At 39.0% G+C, this 15,795-nt stretch overlaps 3 protein-coding genes across 3 annotated transcripts; 2 read left to right on the forward strand and 1 right to left on the reverse strand.

Moving 5' to 3' along the window:
* The first annotated feature begins 834 nt into the window (after window positions 1-834).
* On the forward strand, window positions 835-2,642 carry LOC109182676 (CRIB domain-containing protein RIC10-like). The gene is made up of 5 exons (XM_019332827.1): window positions 835-953; window positions 1,082-1,146; window positions 1,232-1,335; window positions 1,455-1,557; window positions 2,023-2,642. Exons 2-5 carry the CDS (start codon window positions 1,089-1,091, stop codon window positions 2,421-2,423), a joined length of 666 nt encoding a protein of 221 aa, XP_019188372.1. The 5' UTR covers window positions 835-953; window positions 1,082-1,088; the 3' UTR covers window positions 2,424-2,642.
* Window positions 2,643-6,430: 3,788 nt separating this feature from the next.
* Window positions 6,431-7,291, reverse strand: LOC109182624. Its single transcript, XM_019332773.1, has one exon. The coding sequence runs from the start codon at window positions 7,289-7,291 to the stop codon at window positions 6,431-6,433; it is 861 nt and encodes a 286-aa protein (XP_019188318.1).
* A 1,978-nt stretch (window positions 7,292-9,269) lies between these two features.
* LOC109182785 (glutathione gamma-glutamylcysteinyltransferase 1-like) lies at window positions 9,270-13,360 on the forward strand. Its single transcript, XM_019332978.1, has 8 exons — window positions 9,270-9,448; window positions 10,296-10,452; window positions 10,623-10,861; window positions 10,959-11,122; window positions 11,608-11,659; window positions 11,820-12,047; window positions 12,165-12,674; window positions 12,981-13,360. The coding sequence occupies exons 1-8, from the start codon at window positions 9,374-9,376 to the stop codon at window positions 13,089-13,091; spliced, it is 1,536 nt and encodes a 511-aa protein (XP_019188523.1). The 5' UTR covers window positions 9,270-9,373; the 3' UTR covers window positions 13,092-13,360.
* Window positions 13,361-15,795: the final 2,435 nt, after the last annotated feature.

Here is a 15,795-nt window from a genome sequence, read left to right on the forward strand (position 1 = left end):
GCCCTAGGCTGCTTTTAGTTGGCTGACCGACTAACCGGTTGATTAGGTGTCCTCGATGCCTAACTCTGCCCCATTGGTGGCCAACTAGATTAAGTCGATGTTTAACTTGGTCGAGTGGTGTTTTTTGCTTGTTCGGTTGTTCTTCTATATTTCTCCAGTCATGTACTCAATTAACCATTTAACATATGTAGTTTATTAACAACGCATAGTCTTGAGTGGAATGATATACTTGAATTACTTGATTGTCTAGGAGGAATCCCTAGGTGTTATGTGCCTCTTGGATGTTTGACTAGCACCTTCTGCAACATTATAATGTGTTCTAGTTAATGTGATATGAGAAAGTACCTAACTACTATGTAATAGAAAAAATTAATGATGAAATTTGTAGACCAAGGATTGAGTCTCACTAATGTAGTGTGGGAGCTAACTTCTCAAATGAGGGGCTCTTTGTGCGCAGTGAACCAAAATCTAGTCATTGTTGATCAATTGTTATTTGTTGAGTCACAATGATTTATTTATCCACAATCTTGTGGGGGTGTTTGGAGTGGACGATTTTACCTTTTGTTACATAAAAAAAAATTACTACATAATAATTAATGCATGTGTAAAAATATATTAACAATAAATACATATGGTAGAACTTGTGGGTCCTATTTTTCCTCTTGAACCATGTAAATGTAATGAAATGGGAAATGGTATTTGTTGATTATTTCCACTCCTAAAGTAGCGATCTACGTCTGGTTTGTATTAACCAAGAATGCATCGCCATTGAAAGTTGCTTTAACACCATTTTGGGTCTCCATTTCTCCCAGTAGAGTGAACTGTTGGGGGAGGTTTGGGTTAAGAGTTTTTCTTGAAGAAATTCCACCCAACCAACCAACAACAACCTATCATCCATACTACCTAGGTAGCATCCCCAACCTAAACTCGAGTTTAGGAAATCACAAACTTTATTATAATATATATATATTTTTTATTATTTAATATTTAATATACATATATATATATATATATATATATATATATATATATATATATATATATATATATATATATATATATATATATAGGCCAGATTGGTTTGGAATATGAGCACGAAGGTGAAAGGTCTATTCAGAGGGTTCAAATACATATCCTCCATATTTGGTGAGTTATATTAATGAATTATAATCACAATCATCCAATTCAATTCCAATTAACAAGCATTGTTGTTGTTGATGAATGGGTGCAGAAGAAGAAAAGGATGCAGAAATACAAATAGGGTTTCCTACAGATGTTAAGCATGTTGCGCATATTGGTTGGGATGGACCTTCTGCCCAAGAAAACCCAAGCTGGGTATGTATGTTTTGTTTTCATTTCAATTCATTTTGGTTCAATTCTGATCTTATCTCATCTATGATTCCAAATATGAATAATGTGTTTGATGGATTATTTTTATTAATTTAATTATACAGATGAAGGATTTCAAAGTGCAATCAGCCCCACTAGGTTCAACTCCGGGTTCGGGTGACCCCAACACCAACACAGAGACTCCTGCCATCAAATGGGCTTCTGAAGGTTTGATACAGGGAACTCACATCCATATCGACAATATCATTTTAATGTCTGAACGGTTTAAGTCACTGATTTAGTATGCAATATTTGAGAGAAGAGATCAAAGTTTGAAATTCGGTAACAACATTGTTGAAATTATGTCCAAAGTAGACAGATTCTTTGTATTCATAGTCATTTGGTTTTATCTGCTGAGTCATTGAGTTACCTGTCTAAAGTAGGCAGATTTTTTGTGCCCACAGTCATTTAGTCTTGTCTGTGAGTCATTGAGTTATTGATGCTTTGTTGGGTCAGTGTGGTATTTGAAGATTATATCTAAAGTAGGCAGATCCTTTGCGTCATTCAGTCTTGTCTGCTTAGTTGTTAAGTTACCGTGATCTCAAACATTCTAATGGGACATGATGTAAGAAACCATTGAGGTTGAGGAGGATTCAACCAGTTAAATATGAATATGGGTATTTTGATTTGCAGATAAAAAAAGCCGGAAAAGCAAAGGAGCAGGAACGGGAGGGGAAACGCCGGAATTACCAAAGTCATCCCGACGGCAGTCTTCGTCTTCCTCCGCCTCCGACAACCCTGAGTCCCCTAAAGCCGCCGCCTCCAAGCCGCGACAAAGGCGTCACCATTCCAAAGACGGCTCCGGCTCCGACGTTACCAAATCCCCTGAAGACGTCCCACACCTCCCCAAGAAGACGCGGCGGAAGAAGTCGAAGGAATCCGACGCCATCGGCGCTGCCCCTGGCAGAAAAGCATCCAGAGCTGCCCCCTCCCACCCCACCGCCGCCGCTGCAACCTCCGCGCCTGACGGCGAATCAGATAACGGCGACCAATGTGAAGAAGCTCCGGTGAAGGAGGAATTCGCCGGCAAGTAGCCTGACGTTGCTCCATTTCTATCTTTTATTCAGATTTTGGTTGTTGGTAACTACGGTAAGGACGTACTAATGTACCATATACATACATACGTAGTAGTTAGTCATCGAATCAAATCATACAAAAGTTTCAATGATACCCACTTAATTGGTATCATTGTAAAAATGTAAAAAAAAAAAGAAAAAGCCTTTCATTTCCCAAACATTTCCCCTTTTCACTTCTTTGGTCTGGATCCGTTATACATATCTACAAAAGTAACATCTTACACTATAATTTATCTTGTACTATTAAACTATTGTCAATAAAGCCAAATGTCAATATAATTATAAAAGGTTATCGTAACTTCAAATCAGACGACATTATACTAAGTATAACATATCAAAATAGTAACAAAAGTTCATTTCGGTTCATTGATGTTCATTGGCAAAAAAAATTTATAATTATAAAAAGTTCATTTCTTTTCGTTGAGTGTATTTTTTTCTCAAACATTTTCAGCACATCAGAGTTCGATTTTATGACCACCTATTTAGAATGGTAACATAGAGGCATCATCACACTACATAGTATGTTGTTAATATGATTACGTATCTTATGACCACCCATAGTATGTTGTTAATATGATTACGTATAAAATTGTATCATCACACTACATAGTATGTTGTTAATATGATTACGTATCTTATGACCACCCATAGTGTGTTGTTAATATGATTACGTATAAAATTGTAACAGATGTAGTTAATATGATTACATATCTTCCTCTTTATATTATTATTATTATTATTATTATTATTATTATTATAATTTTTTTGAAACCCACCATTGAAGGTGATTATATTAGAGATATGCTGCAATAAAATCCGGTGGGATAGTATCCCAATACATCGTGTGAGTCTGAGTAAAAGCATGCGACGCTAATGAGTGCGCCATGAGATTTTCAAATCTAGGAATGTAAACAACAGGGCATAAATTAAAAGTCGACAAAATAGTCTTGCATCCATCCATGATATAGCCAATATATGTTCGCATCCGTGTGGCTTGTGTTGTTAAGTGGTGCTGTAGATTACGGCAATCCGTATGTAGTTGTACCGCGAGCAATCCTTTATTTTTCAACCAGATAAAGCTTCTTTACATGCCAAAGCTTCTGCCATTAATGGGGACAGACAATGTGGTATTCGCATGCTGAAGCATGCCATAAATTCCCCTTCGCTTGAAATCACGACCGCGCCTGCTGTTGCCGTTCCGTCCGACGCATGGAAGCCGGTGTCGACGTAAGCTCTCGGCAGCCCGCCTCCAGCCGTGGCAGCTGGTACCGTAAGTGCCACCGTGGCTGCTCCTCCATGTACCGTGCTCCACGCTTGCCACGCAGCTGCCGCGGCATGCATAACCCGTTTGGGCATTGGAAGAGCATGCTCCCATACTGCTTGGTTCCTTGCCCGCCATATATAATAAAGGGCCGCTGCTGCCATAACAAATTGAGTAGTGGTGAGTACTTTCATAATCTCAAGAAACCAAGCCTCAAAAGAATCAGCCATAATATGCATAATAGGCAATGTAGATTCCCGCCATACTGCCTGTGAGAAATTACAAGACACTAAAGCATGCATTGTACATTCGGGATAGCTCGCACACATCGAACATGCTGGGTCAATTTCTACTCGTCTTGTAATAAGATTAGTTGTGGTGGGGAGAACACCACTCAAAGCCTTCCATAAAAATAATTTCCATTTAGGCAGTACTTTCAACTTCCACATACGGAGCCAGGCATTAAAATCCCCATTCATGTGCTCATAATTTCCAACAACAAGTCTGTATCCCCCTTTTACTGTATAGTTTCCATTTGGGTCCCCCTGCCAATGCCACATATGCGGGTAATCCGGGCATACAAGTATTTTGATTATTCGTCTCACATCATCTTCCACAAATAAGTCCCTGAGTATATGTGGATCCCAGGTTCTAGTTTCCTGATCAATCAAACCCACTACTTTTGAACCTGTTAACTCTTGAGGCATATCAGTTTGAATCATAGGATCTGGTTCATCAGGTATCCATGGATGTCCCCATATTAAAGTATCCTTCCCATCCCCTATTCTCCTCCTTATACCACCACAAATTAAACTATGTGCTGCAAAAATACTCCGCCAACAAAAGCTAGGATTATTCCCCAAAACTGCTTCTTCAAAAGATGTTCTTGGGTAGTATCTTGCCTTATAAACTCTTGCTACTAGTGACTCAGGTTTTACCAGAAATCTCCACCTCTGCTTACCCAACATTGCTAAATTTTAAAAGCTCGTAGGTCTTTGAAACCCAAACCTCCATATTTCTTTGGGACACATAACTTGTCCCAAGCCTTCCAGTGAATACGGCGGTCCACTCCAGATCCCCACCAATATTTATTCATTGCTCTCTGGATTGCTTGACATACCGCCTCAGGGAGCAAGAAAACACTCATAGAAAAGGTAGGCATTGATTGTGCTACACTTTTCAAGAGTACCTCTTTTCCTGCCTGGGATAACAGCCTCTTATTCCATGTGCCTATTCTCTGTTTTATTTTGTCCTCAATATATGAGAACACCGCCCTCTTCCTCCGCCCAACAAACGAAGGTAGGCCCAAATATTTGCCAAAATTAGCTGCTTTCGGAACTCCCAAGAGCTGCGCCACTTGATCCCTGCAATCCTCCGTTGTATTTTTACTGAAACACACACTGGATTTATGATAGTTTACTGCTTGCCCAGATAATGCCTCATACTCCATCAAGCACCGTTTCACCTCCCCAGCTTCCTCAACATTTGCTTTAAAGAAAAGCAGACTGTCATCTGCAAAGAACAAGTGAGATATTGGCGGTGCTCCCCTGGCTACCCTGCAACCATGTATCTTGCCTTGTTGTTGTGCCTGTTACAAGAGCATAGACAGTCCTTCTGCACATATTATAAATAAATATGGGGACAGAGGATCCCCTGCCTCAACCCTCTGGTGGGTATCACCTGACCTGATGGGAGACCATTTATCAAAAATTCATACAAGACCGTAGTGACACAATGCATTAACAAATCAATCCACTTATCATTAAATCCCAGGGCTGTTAACATCTCCCGCAAGAAAGCCCACTCCATTCTATCATACGCCTTTGCCATATCCAGCTTTAAGGCTCCCCATCCCACCACACCACATTGCTTTCTATTCAGGTAGTGGCCTACTTCTGCAGCTATTAATATATTGTCCGTTATCAGTCTATCCGGTATGAAGGCACTCTGGGAATCAGAAATCAGCCCTTCCATTAAAGGTTTCATTCTATTCGCTATCACTTTCGCCATTACCCTGTACACCACATTACTCAATGCAATTGGCCTTAGATCAATTACATATTCAGGCAAGCTCTTTTTCGGAATTAGTACCACATTCATACTATTAATTTCCTTGGGGAATGATCCATTATTCAAACAATTAATAATAAAGGCAGCAACATCACCTCCCACCACATCCTGAAGTGTTGATAGAATTCCGGATTCATTCCATTCGGTCTCGGGGATTTATCAGGGAACATATCAAATACTGCACTTTTACCTCTTCATATGTAAAGGGGGAATTCAAAGACTCATTCTGTACCTGTGTCACTTTGGGCTATATCATGTCAAATAATGTACTGGCTATATCCGTGGAATTTCCCGAACTGAAAACCCCATGGAAATAGTCCACAACAGTTTGATTCATTGCATTCCCCTCAACCCACACCCCCTCAGCAGTTTTTATTCTATTCAAAGCATTTCTCTTTCTACGGTCAGAAGCATACCTGTGAAAGAAGCTGGTGTTTGCATCCGCCCCTTGCAGCCAGTGTTGCTTTGCCCTTTGTTTCCAGAATGAATCATCCATTGCCTCCAATCTACACAACTCAGCCTCTAGACGATGAAACTCAGCCAAAGAAGCTAAATCCCGCCTCCCCCTCAGCCGGTCCTGCTCTTTTTGCAACCGCTTAATCCGCTCCCCAAACTTATGAAAACGATCCCCTCCCTAGGTAGTTAGCCTCCTCCCACACAACTGAAGGCAATCCTGTAGCCCCATAATTCTTCCCTCCCCCCATGCTCTCTCCACCACCTCCCTACACCCCTCATCATGAAGCCAAGACATTTCAAATCTGAAACACTTCGCTCCTCGCCCCATCCCCCTTATATCATCCCGGATTCCCAGATATAAAGCCGAATGATCAGACTTGCGCGTCATCATGTTCAACACACTGGCTCGCACATTCAACCTCCTCCACGACTCAGTTACTAGCACCTTATCCAGCCTTTCCTCCAACCAGTTCTCCGTCCCTTCTCTCTTCTTCCACGTATAAGGATACCCTTGCATGGGCATCTGCGCCAACCCACAATCATCTATGGTTTCCCCAAAGCCGCGTAGGAGACCATTCGGGTGTGGATTTCCCCCACGCTTTTCCCTCTGGAATAGTAAATCATTGAAATCACCAATCACCACCCATGGTAGTTGTGATCGGTTTGCCAAGGACCGTAGCAAATTCCATGCCTCTTGTCGTCTATTACGCTCCGGGAAGCCGTAATACCCAGTCATACACCACGTTGCACTCCCCGGCATAGCTACCTCAACATCTACATAATTCCCTAAGTAGCTAAGCAACTTCGCCATATTATTCTTGCGCCATAGCAAAGCCAACCCACCACTCAACCCATTACTGTCTACATAGAACAAACCTTCGTACCCTATCCTAACTCGAAGTCTCTCCGCATGACTCCGCCCCACTTTCGTCTTCATAAAAAATACAAACTCTGGCTTCTTACTGGACACCCAGTCCACTATCTGCTGAACTGTTCGTGGATTGCCCAAGCCACGACAGTTCCAATTGAGGGTACTCATGAAGATGGGCGGGGCTGCGATCCAGCTCCCGCCATAAACAAGTTTTTTGAGAGATCCACCATAGCCACATCACCACTCCCCCCTCCTACCCGCCTTCCCTCCTCCGCTCCGTACTCCTCCCTATGCCTCTTACTAACCGCCTCCAACACTAAACCTGCCCCACTATCCCCACCATTCGGATTTTCCGAACTGGTCCCCCCAGACTGCCCCACGGCGTGGTCATCATCCCGAGGCTGCTGCTCCCCCACTGGCGTCAACCAATGCTCCCCAACTGCCCTCGGTCCTCTCCTTATCCCTGCCCGAAGCTCTGCGGAATAAGGGTATTCTTCTACCGGTAAAACTGAGTCCCTAGCCATCCAACAAAACTTGTACAAATGACCTAGTTTTCCACAGTAAAAGCAAAAATTGTGCAGACGTTCATATTTGAAAGATACCCAACATGTAGATTTGTCCCTTTTAACAAAATTCAGCATTCGTTTTAACGGCTTGTCAACCGGTATTGCAACACGGATCCGGTAAAAAACCTTCCAAGGTGCACCTGCAAACCTGTCATCCCCTTTTATAAAAGTGCCAAGATAATTGCCAATCTGTTCTAAGATCTTGTCAGATGTATATCCCATTGGTAAGCCATGAACCTGTATCCACATCTGTACCGTATCAAGCTTAACCTCATCCGGAAAACCCCCATCCACAAGTTGATCACAAACCAACGTTGCATTCTCGAATGCCCACGGACCATCATTTAGAACTCTTTGCAAATCAGTAACATGGTGGAAGGTGAACAAAAATAACCGGGGTTTTATGTCCGAAACCTGCATGCCCGCGACCGACTGCCATGCTGCCGCCATCACCTGTCTCATATACTCAACCTTCACAAGCTTATGCGTCAGAAACCTCCCCAACAACAACCATCGCTCCTCCTTCTCTCCCGCAACTACCTTGTCCGCATCCAACACAGGCGCAAAAGGTGTGGCCTCATCTTCCTCAATCGCCAAATCCGCCCACCTCGCCGTTATCGTCGCCACTGCTCCGCCTGCCTGCTGTTCCGCCATCACGCCGACTTGCCGCACGTCGAACAGAAACTAGTTCGGAAGCCGGTACGTATTACCGGAGGTGAAAACCGACTGAAACGTGAAAGCCACGGAAACCCTAGGAGTGGAATCTTGAAAACCCTAGAAAACTAGAGAGAAAGAATAAGTATTATTATTATAATTAAACATAAACTAATTCAAATTATAAATTTTTGAAATAAGAGTCAAATAAACCCTCTAACTATATACCAAAGTTCAATTAGACCATCAAACTAATAGAACATCCAATTAGATGACATGCATCTTTTGTGAAATCTTATTTAAAAAGTAAAAAAAAAAAATTATTTTTAAAACTAATCTTTTAACAACTAATTAAAAAAAATTTCCATTTGACAAAAAAATCCAAACTTCTTCATTAAGCTACTTCGTCTAAGTTGCCACGAACAATTGCTAGGCAGCTTGGCTGCCATGGCGGGCTTCTCCGTTTAGGATGGAGATGCCTGCCATGATTCTTCATCCGTGGACAAGAAGCCATGGCAGCTTCCAAGTTGCCATGGACGATTTCATGTTGTTTTGTTTTTTAATTAATTTTTTTTATAAATAAATATTATTATTTTGATTTTTATAAATATATAATTTTTAAAAAATGTTAATTTAAGTAGTATTTTATGTAGCATCCTATGTGACAGGTGACTTAAGAACAACATTCTATTATAAATCAAATAGATTAATTGTACAAATTTAACAAGGGTTAAATTAAAAGTTTTTTAACTGAGAGTCTAATTACACTTTAGTATATAATTGGAGGGTTTATTTGACCCTTATCTATCAAGAGAGTGTAATACGATAAAATAAAAATAAAAAATAAAATAAAATAAAAATATTCCTATCGTCATAAGTACGCTAAAGGGGTATAAAGGCGTGCGCGAAAAGCAAAACTGCTTTCCTGTTTTTTTCAAATCGGTTAATTTACGCGGGTCCGAAGTCCGAAACAAAACCTCCCACCGCTGACTTACCATTAGAGCTGTTCGCCTAGTCGGCGGCCGGAATAATGGCGATGGCAGGCCTTTACCGGCGTATACTCCCGTCACCTCCGGCTATTGATTTCGCGTCTACCGAAGGAAAGGTTAGTCGTTTACACTATTTCTGATTCCTCTACTCCTGCAGAAAGCTAGGGTTTATTTAAGTATATACTACCAATCCTGTGAGTTAAGAATGCTTTTGTGGATAATCGGTAATTTTGAGCAATCGGAATGAGTATTAGTATTTCAACGCCATTTCAAGGTTTTGCTGCTGTTTTGGCATGGATCTGAGCGTTTAATAACTAGATTTCACTCCATGATTAGCCTTTGCCGATATGAAGTTGTATTTGGGACTATGAATTCCATGCTGCTACCTTTAAAATGTTAGATCTGATAATTGTTTTTGTTTGTATAGCTACAAAAAGGAAAGAGAACTGTAGAATCTAGTAAATTAATTGGAATTGATGGAGTAAATGATCTATTACCCAAGAACTAAGTATGAGGTTATTTCTGGTGAACACTCTACCCTGCCAAGCACCTTTGTCTATATAGCAGTTTATGACTTATGAGGGTAATAAATACAGAAGATCAGGTGTCCCTTAATTATAAATGATTGGGTATTTATACAAGAGGGAGGAAATGATTGACAGGCATATTCATCATTCTTGCATTTGGTTCTCATTGGTCAATCGTTGTGGTTGTGAAGTTGATTGTTGGCTCTTCTTTGCATGACCTGCCACCTGTCTTCTCCAGAGAGGATGGACCTGACCTGATTCTTTGGGCCTGCGGCCTGCCTTGCACTGAGCCTCCTTGGGCTGGGCTGGGCTGAGGACCAATTTTCCCCACCAGGAATGAAAGCAAAAGAACATTATATTGTTTGCCCATATATACTTGTTCTTCTTTGTGCTCCTCGTCTTGATTTCTCTAATCTACTGATTATTGCAAATACAGCAACTCTTCATGGAGGCTAGTCAAAATGGAACAATGGAAGGCTTCTTTAAGTTGATTTCATATTTCCAGACACAATCTGAACCTGCATATTGTGGCTTGGCTAGCCTTTCAATGGTCTTGAATTCCCTTGCTATTGATCCAGGAAGAAAATGGAAAGGTGAAACTTTTATCATTACACTGCTGTAATTCTTCAAAGCAAACATGGTATAGGCTATAACACCGTTAACTTCACCATGTAATTTTTTGTAGCTGTACATGGAGCTTTGACATTCAGAAAGTTGTGGTTTCATGGTATGAATTTTGTGATTTACCAAATTGTGTATGCAGGGCCTTGGAGATGGTTTGATGAATCTATGTTGGACTGTTGTGAGCCATTAGAAAAGGTTAAAGCTAAGGGTATCTCCTTTGGGAAAGTTGTGTGTTTGGCTCGTTGTGCTGGAGCAAAAGTGGAAGCTTTTCGCACAAGTCAGAGCAATGTTGATGACTTCCGTAAGCATCTCATAGCATGCTCCACTTCTGATGATTGCCATCTGATTTCATCATATCATAGAGGAGCCTTTAAGCAGGTAATCAACAAGCCTAGCATATCCAGCTAGTGAAACTTATATTTTCTCTATTCCGCTCCATGAAGTGGTGAAACCATTATTGTGATAATGTTGACAGACAGGAAGTGGTCACTTTTCACCTATCGGTGGTTATCATGCCGGGAGTGATATGGCGTTGATTCTAGATGTTGCACGGTTTAAATACCCTCCTCATTGGGTTCCACTTCCACTTCTTTGGGAAGCCATGGATACTGTTGATGAAGCAACAGGGTTACATAGGGGGTAAGTGACTTGCACATGCATATGTTATTCTATAGTTCTTACTTGGAAGTTGCAGATGTGTGTTTTAAAAAAGCGCGCATATTTAAAGTGGCTGTTCTTATTAGAGAAGGTGTACCAAATTCAGAATAAATGATAGTAGACAATAAGGAATTTATGGATCACTATATTCCCCAAATTAGTAATTTCTCAAAGCAGTAGTGGTAATAGTCTTATTTACATTTTAATAACTTGATGTCTCTCAGATCACCATTAAACAGATACATCCTAAAAGTACTTCCATGCTGATGTTACATTGCATTGGTTATTAAGGGCTTTCTTTGAGCGTTCAATTTTTGAATATCTGTCCTTCCAGGTCATTTTGCTCTTGTTTTCATACCTTTTTCTTGCAAGGCTCAAATAATTATCTTTGGCCTACACTTATGACATCTTTTATCACCTATCATAATTTATTCACTATTTTCCTGGTGTGTTGTAAAAAACTCCAGGTTCATGCTTGTATCCAAGCTTCACAGAGCTCCAGCACTGCTTTATACCCTGGTATGATTTAAGTAACATTGTTACATCACTAACTTCATAAGAACAAATATATATTTACATTAATATTCTGGTAATGTGTATAAAGAGTATTGACCTATTTGCCATCTGCAAAACTGGATAAGCTTAGTCCTCATAAATCTTAAAATGTGAATTTGTGCAGAGCTGTAAGCATGAGAGTTGGGTTGCTATTTCAAAGTATTTAACAGAAGATGTTCCTTTGCTGTTGAGTTCAGACAATGTCAAGGACATAAAAGATGTTCTATCAACTGTTTTTGCATCTCTACCTTCTAACTTCTCTGAATTCATTAAGTGGGTGGCAGAAATCCGAAGACAAGAGGAAGGTGGTAAAAGTTTGAGTGAAGAAGAGAAGGGAAGACTTGCTGCAAAGGTACTCAGCAAAAGATTGTGATATAAAGAAACCAGACTAGCTTCTGAATACTTATCATATTTTTAAGCTCTATCCCTCTATTTTTTTTCCTTGAACATATGCACCATATATTTCCAGGAAGATGTGTTAAAGCAAATCAGGGCGACTGGTCTTTATAAGCAAGTGATGGACATTTTATCTTCAGAAAAATCTTGCTGCCAGATGAGAGCAACGCTGGGCCATGTAGATAATTTGCCTGATATTGCTGCACGAATTTGCTGCCAGGGGGCAGGTCTTTTTTCAGGGAGATCTGGTTCATCAGATATGTTTTGCTGCCAGGAAACATGTGTGAGATGCTACAGAGCTACTGGTGACAAGCCTGTTACTGTAGTGTCAGGGACAGTTGTAAATGGTCATGGAGAACAAGGGTTGGATGTTCTAGTCCCTACATCTCAAATGAAACCGAGCTGCTGTAGTTCTGGCGGAGATAGTTGCTCAGATGTTCACCCAATGAGCAATGATGTGCTAACAGCTCTATTATTGGCCTTGCCCCTAGAGACATGGATGAATATCAAAGATGTAAGGGTTGTGGAGGAAATAAACAGCCTTCTTTCAGTAGAGAACCTTCCTCCCATACTCCAAGAAGAGGTGGTATTCTATTGTTTTCCTTTGTGTCCAAATTTCTTTCCTTAATGTCAAGTTTTGAATACAATAACTGAAATTGGGAAATGATCAGATAGCCCTTCCTTGCAGTTGCCTAGGTAATGCGATTATGCATACCATATCAGCTACCAACGCATGTCCATACCAACTTTATATAGTCGTAATTAAGGAGAAATGTATTAAGGAGAATTATTATTATTATTATTTTTTTTTTTGCTTCAGTTTTTCTGCGACCAGGTTTCACTTTGGCATTTTGATAAAATTTCTCACAATGCCATTGAATCTTTGCAGATTTTGCACTTGCGAGGCCAGTTTCTTTTTGTCAAGAGATGCAAGGATGATAAGGTAGAAGAAGAAGACTTAGGGGCAATCCCCTTTGAGCAGACGTCCTTACGATTATAGTTTTCATTGTGGCGAGATGCGAGATGATGCACACTTTGTTGTGTGAGATTAAGACACAGAGAAGTGAACATGCTAAATAGAGTGCAGGTGGGCTGGGTATGTTTTGTGTTGTTTTTATAGGTTGTAGTAGGCGGAGATTAAATAAAAAAAGAAGGGAAAGTTGGTGTTGGGCAGAGATTGAATGAATCAAAGTGTTGTGAAAAATTTTAGGAAGCAGGAGGGAATAAGTTTTGAAGTGGATTTAAATAGAGGTTCAGAATAAGGTATCCTCCTATTTACATCAATGCAATGGCATTGTTGGGAAGAGAGGTTATTATTGTGTAACAACACTCAGTGGATTGGTTGTAAATGACAATCAGTAGTTAAGAAATTGAGAGAATCTGCGAGCAAGAGCCAAGAGGGAAGTTTGAGGCAAATTTTATTATGTACCATGGTCTATGTAACAACATGGACCATGAAGTATTTATTATTTGAAATATATTTCAGTTTCATTTGACAATATTATTATGTTTTTTAGTTTTATTTTTTCACACACACTAGTTTTATTATAACAATATTTTTTTTTTAATTCTACTATAGTTTCATTTGACGATTATGGTTCACACAATGCTGTTTCCATTTTTACTCGATTACAATGCAGTATCTGTTCATAATTACTTTCTCAATCAAATAAAGCACAAAAAGTCAATAATTACAATGTAGTATCTGTTCATAATTACTTTCTCAATCAAATAAAGCACAAAAAGTCAATAATTACAATGTAGTATCTGTTCATAATTACATCCACTGAGGCTCGAACCCACAACCTCTCCTAAAAGGGAGCAACTTGGTGTCATTGGATCACAAGGTCCTTGGCCCATTTCTCAACTTTAGTAACACAACAATTGCTCCAACTTAGCAAACTCAGATGATACTCATACCCGACCCTCGCGCTGGACAAATTATATTGTGAACCATGTTTCACATTGCAATGTGAATCATTAATAAATGTACATTATTTGTGTACTGAAGATACATTATTTGATAGTATACCTGATAAGATATATATCCTGAACATACATACTCACACCTGCTTGGATTATGAGAGTGTTTGGTTATTGGCTTATCAATCAAAAAGTAGCTTATTTGACCAAGAAGAGCTAATTGACTGGTCAATAAGCTATTTTTGAATGTTTGGCTAATAGCTGATTGGGCCAATCAGTCAAAATACAAAACGCTGATCACCCTAACTTTTCTAAATAGCTGATTGGGTAAATGACAATTTTATCCCTTAATACCTAATCCTCTTGACAATTTTATCCCTTAATACCTAATCCTTAAGCAACATACCTTCCACCATCCCTTTTCAATTTGCAGTTTAAAATGAGTGCGTTCTCTTCCTTGAGCAACATACCTTCGCATCATCCCTTTTCAATTCGCAGTTTAAAATGAGTGCGTTCTCTTCCATTTGCAGTTTAGAGAGCATGATGATGATGGTGGTGATGATGGAGTGGTGGTGGTAACCCAACCAGTTATCAACTATCATTATCAACTAATTGTCAAACACCCTCTATACCTCTTGTAATGAGAGGAACGATTCCAAACCTGAACCGGCCTCAATCACGAGCTTTCATCAAACGAACATACAAATGTTCAAACTCTGTTCGTTTATTAAACGAGCTTTAAAATTTATTCATTTATGTTCGTTTACCTTAATAAACAAGTGTTTACCAAAAACTCTGTTCGCTAACAACCCTAAATGTTCATCATATATATTTTTGTTTACTATATAGTAAATTCATAATGTTGTTTTTATATATGTTTATAAAAACAAAACTTAATATACTTTTTATATATGTTTATAAAAACAAAACTTAATATACATATCTCTAAATGTTGATTACCATATTTTGTAATAATGAAAGAGAGTAGGCATTGGCAAGGACTTGTGTGCAAATCTTTTCTTTGTATCATCATTATTATTATTATTGCTTTTGCTATTGCTATTATTATTATTATTATTATTATTATTATTATTATTATTAGAGTTAATTCCATTTTTTGTCATAGATTTATAGGTGTTAGTCCACTTTTAATTTTTTCTTTTTCATTCAAAACACACATTCACGTACGTTTGATCCTAGTATTATTATGATATGATAATTTTTTATCATTCATCAACAAAACTGTTTAAATAGCATCAGATACAAAGGCATTTTGATCTATTTTAAGTATTAAAACATTTACTTCACTTCATATTCTATAAGAACTAAAGAAAGAAATAATTACAAAAATAATGGAAAAGGGAATAGATAAAGGATATTGGACATCTTTATTCCTCATCAGTCATCTCCTTCTCCATACGAAAAACGTGACCATGAATTAATTACGGAGTTAATGAGTGTCAACTGCCAACTATATATATATATATATATATATATATATATATATATTTAAAATGCGTATTTAAAATAAGGAAAATGCTCAGTGTCAGATCAACTGCCAACTAAGGAGGCCACGGTCCGACAAGCTGTGGAAATTAAGGAGTGTCACGACATGCGTATATATATATGGGCACGTTCTAATACCAATTGTTGCCTAAGAAAGAAATGAGAACCACTCACAGCCGTTCACGTGTCCAAATCAACAAATTAAATGTAATTTTAAAAAATGACGCGGTGGTATTTTTGTAAATAACTCAAAATTTGGTGTAAGTAAATGTGTT

This window comes from Ipomoea nil, unplaced genomic scaffold (assembly GCF_001879475.1).
Source record: "Ipomoea nil cultivar Tokyo-kokei standard unplaced genomic scaffold, Asagao_1.1 scaffold1074, whole genome shotgun sequence".
NCBI lineage: Eukaryota > Viridiplantae > Streptophyta > Magnoliopsida > Solanales > Convolvulaceae > Ipomoea > Ipomoea nil.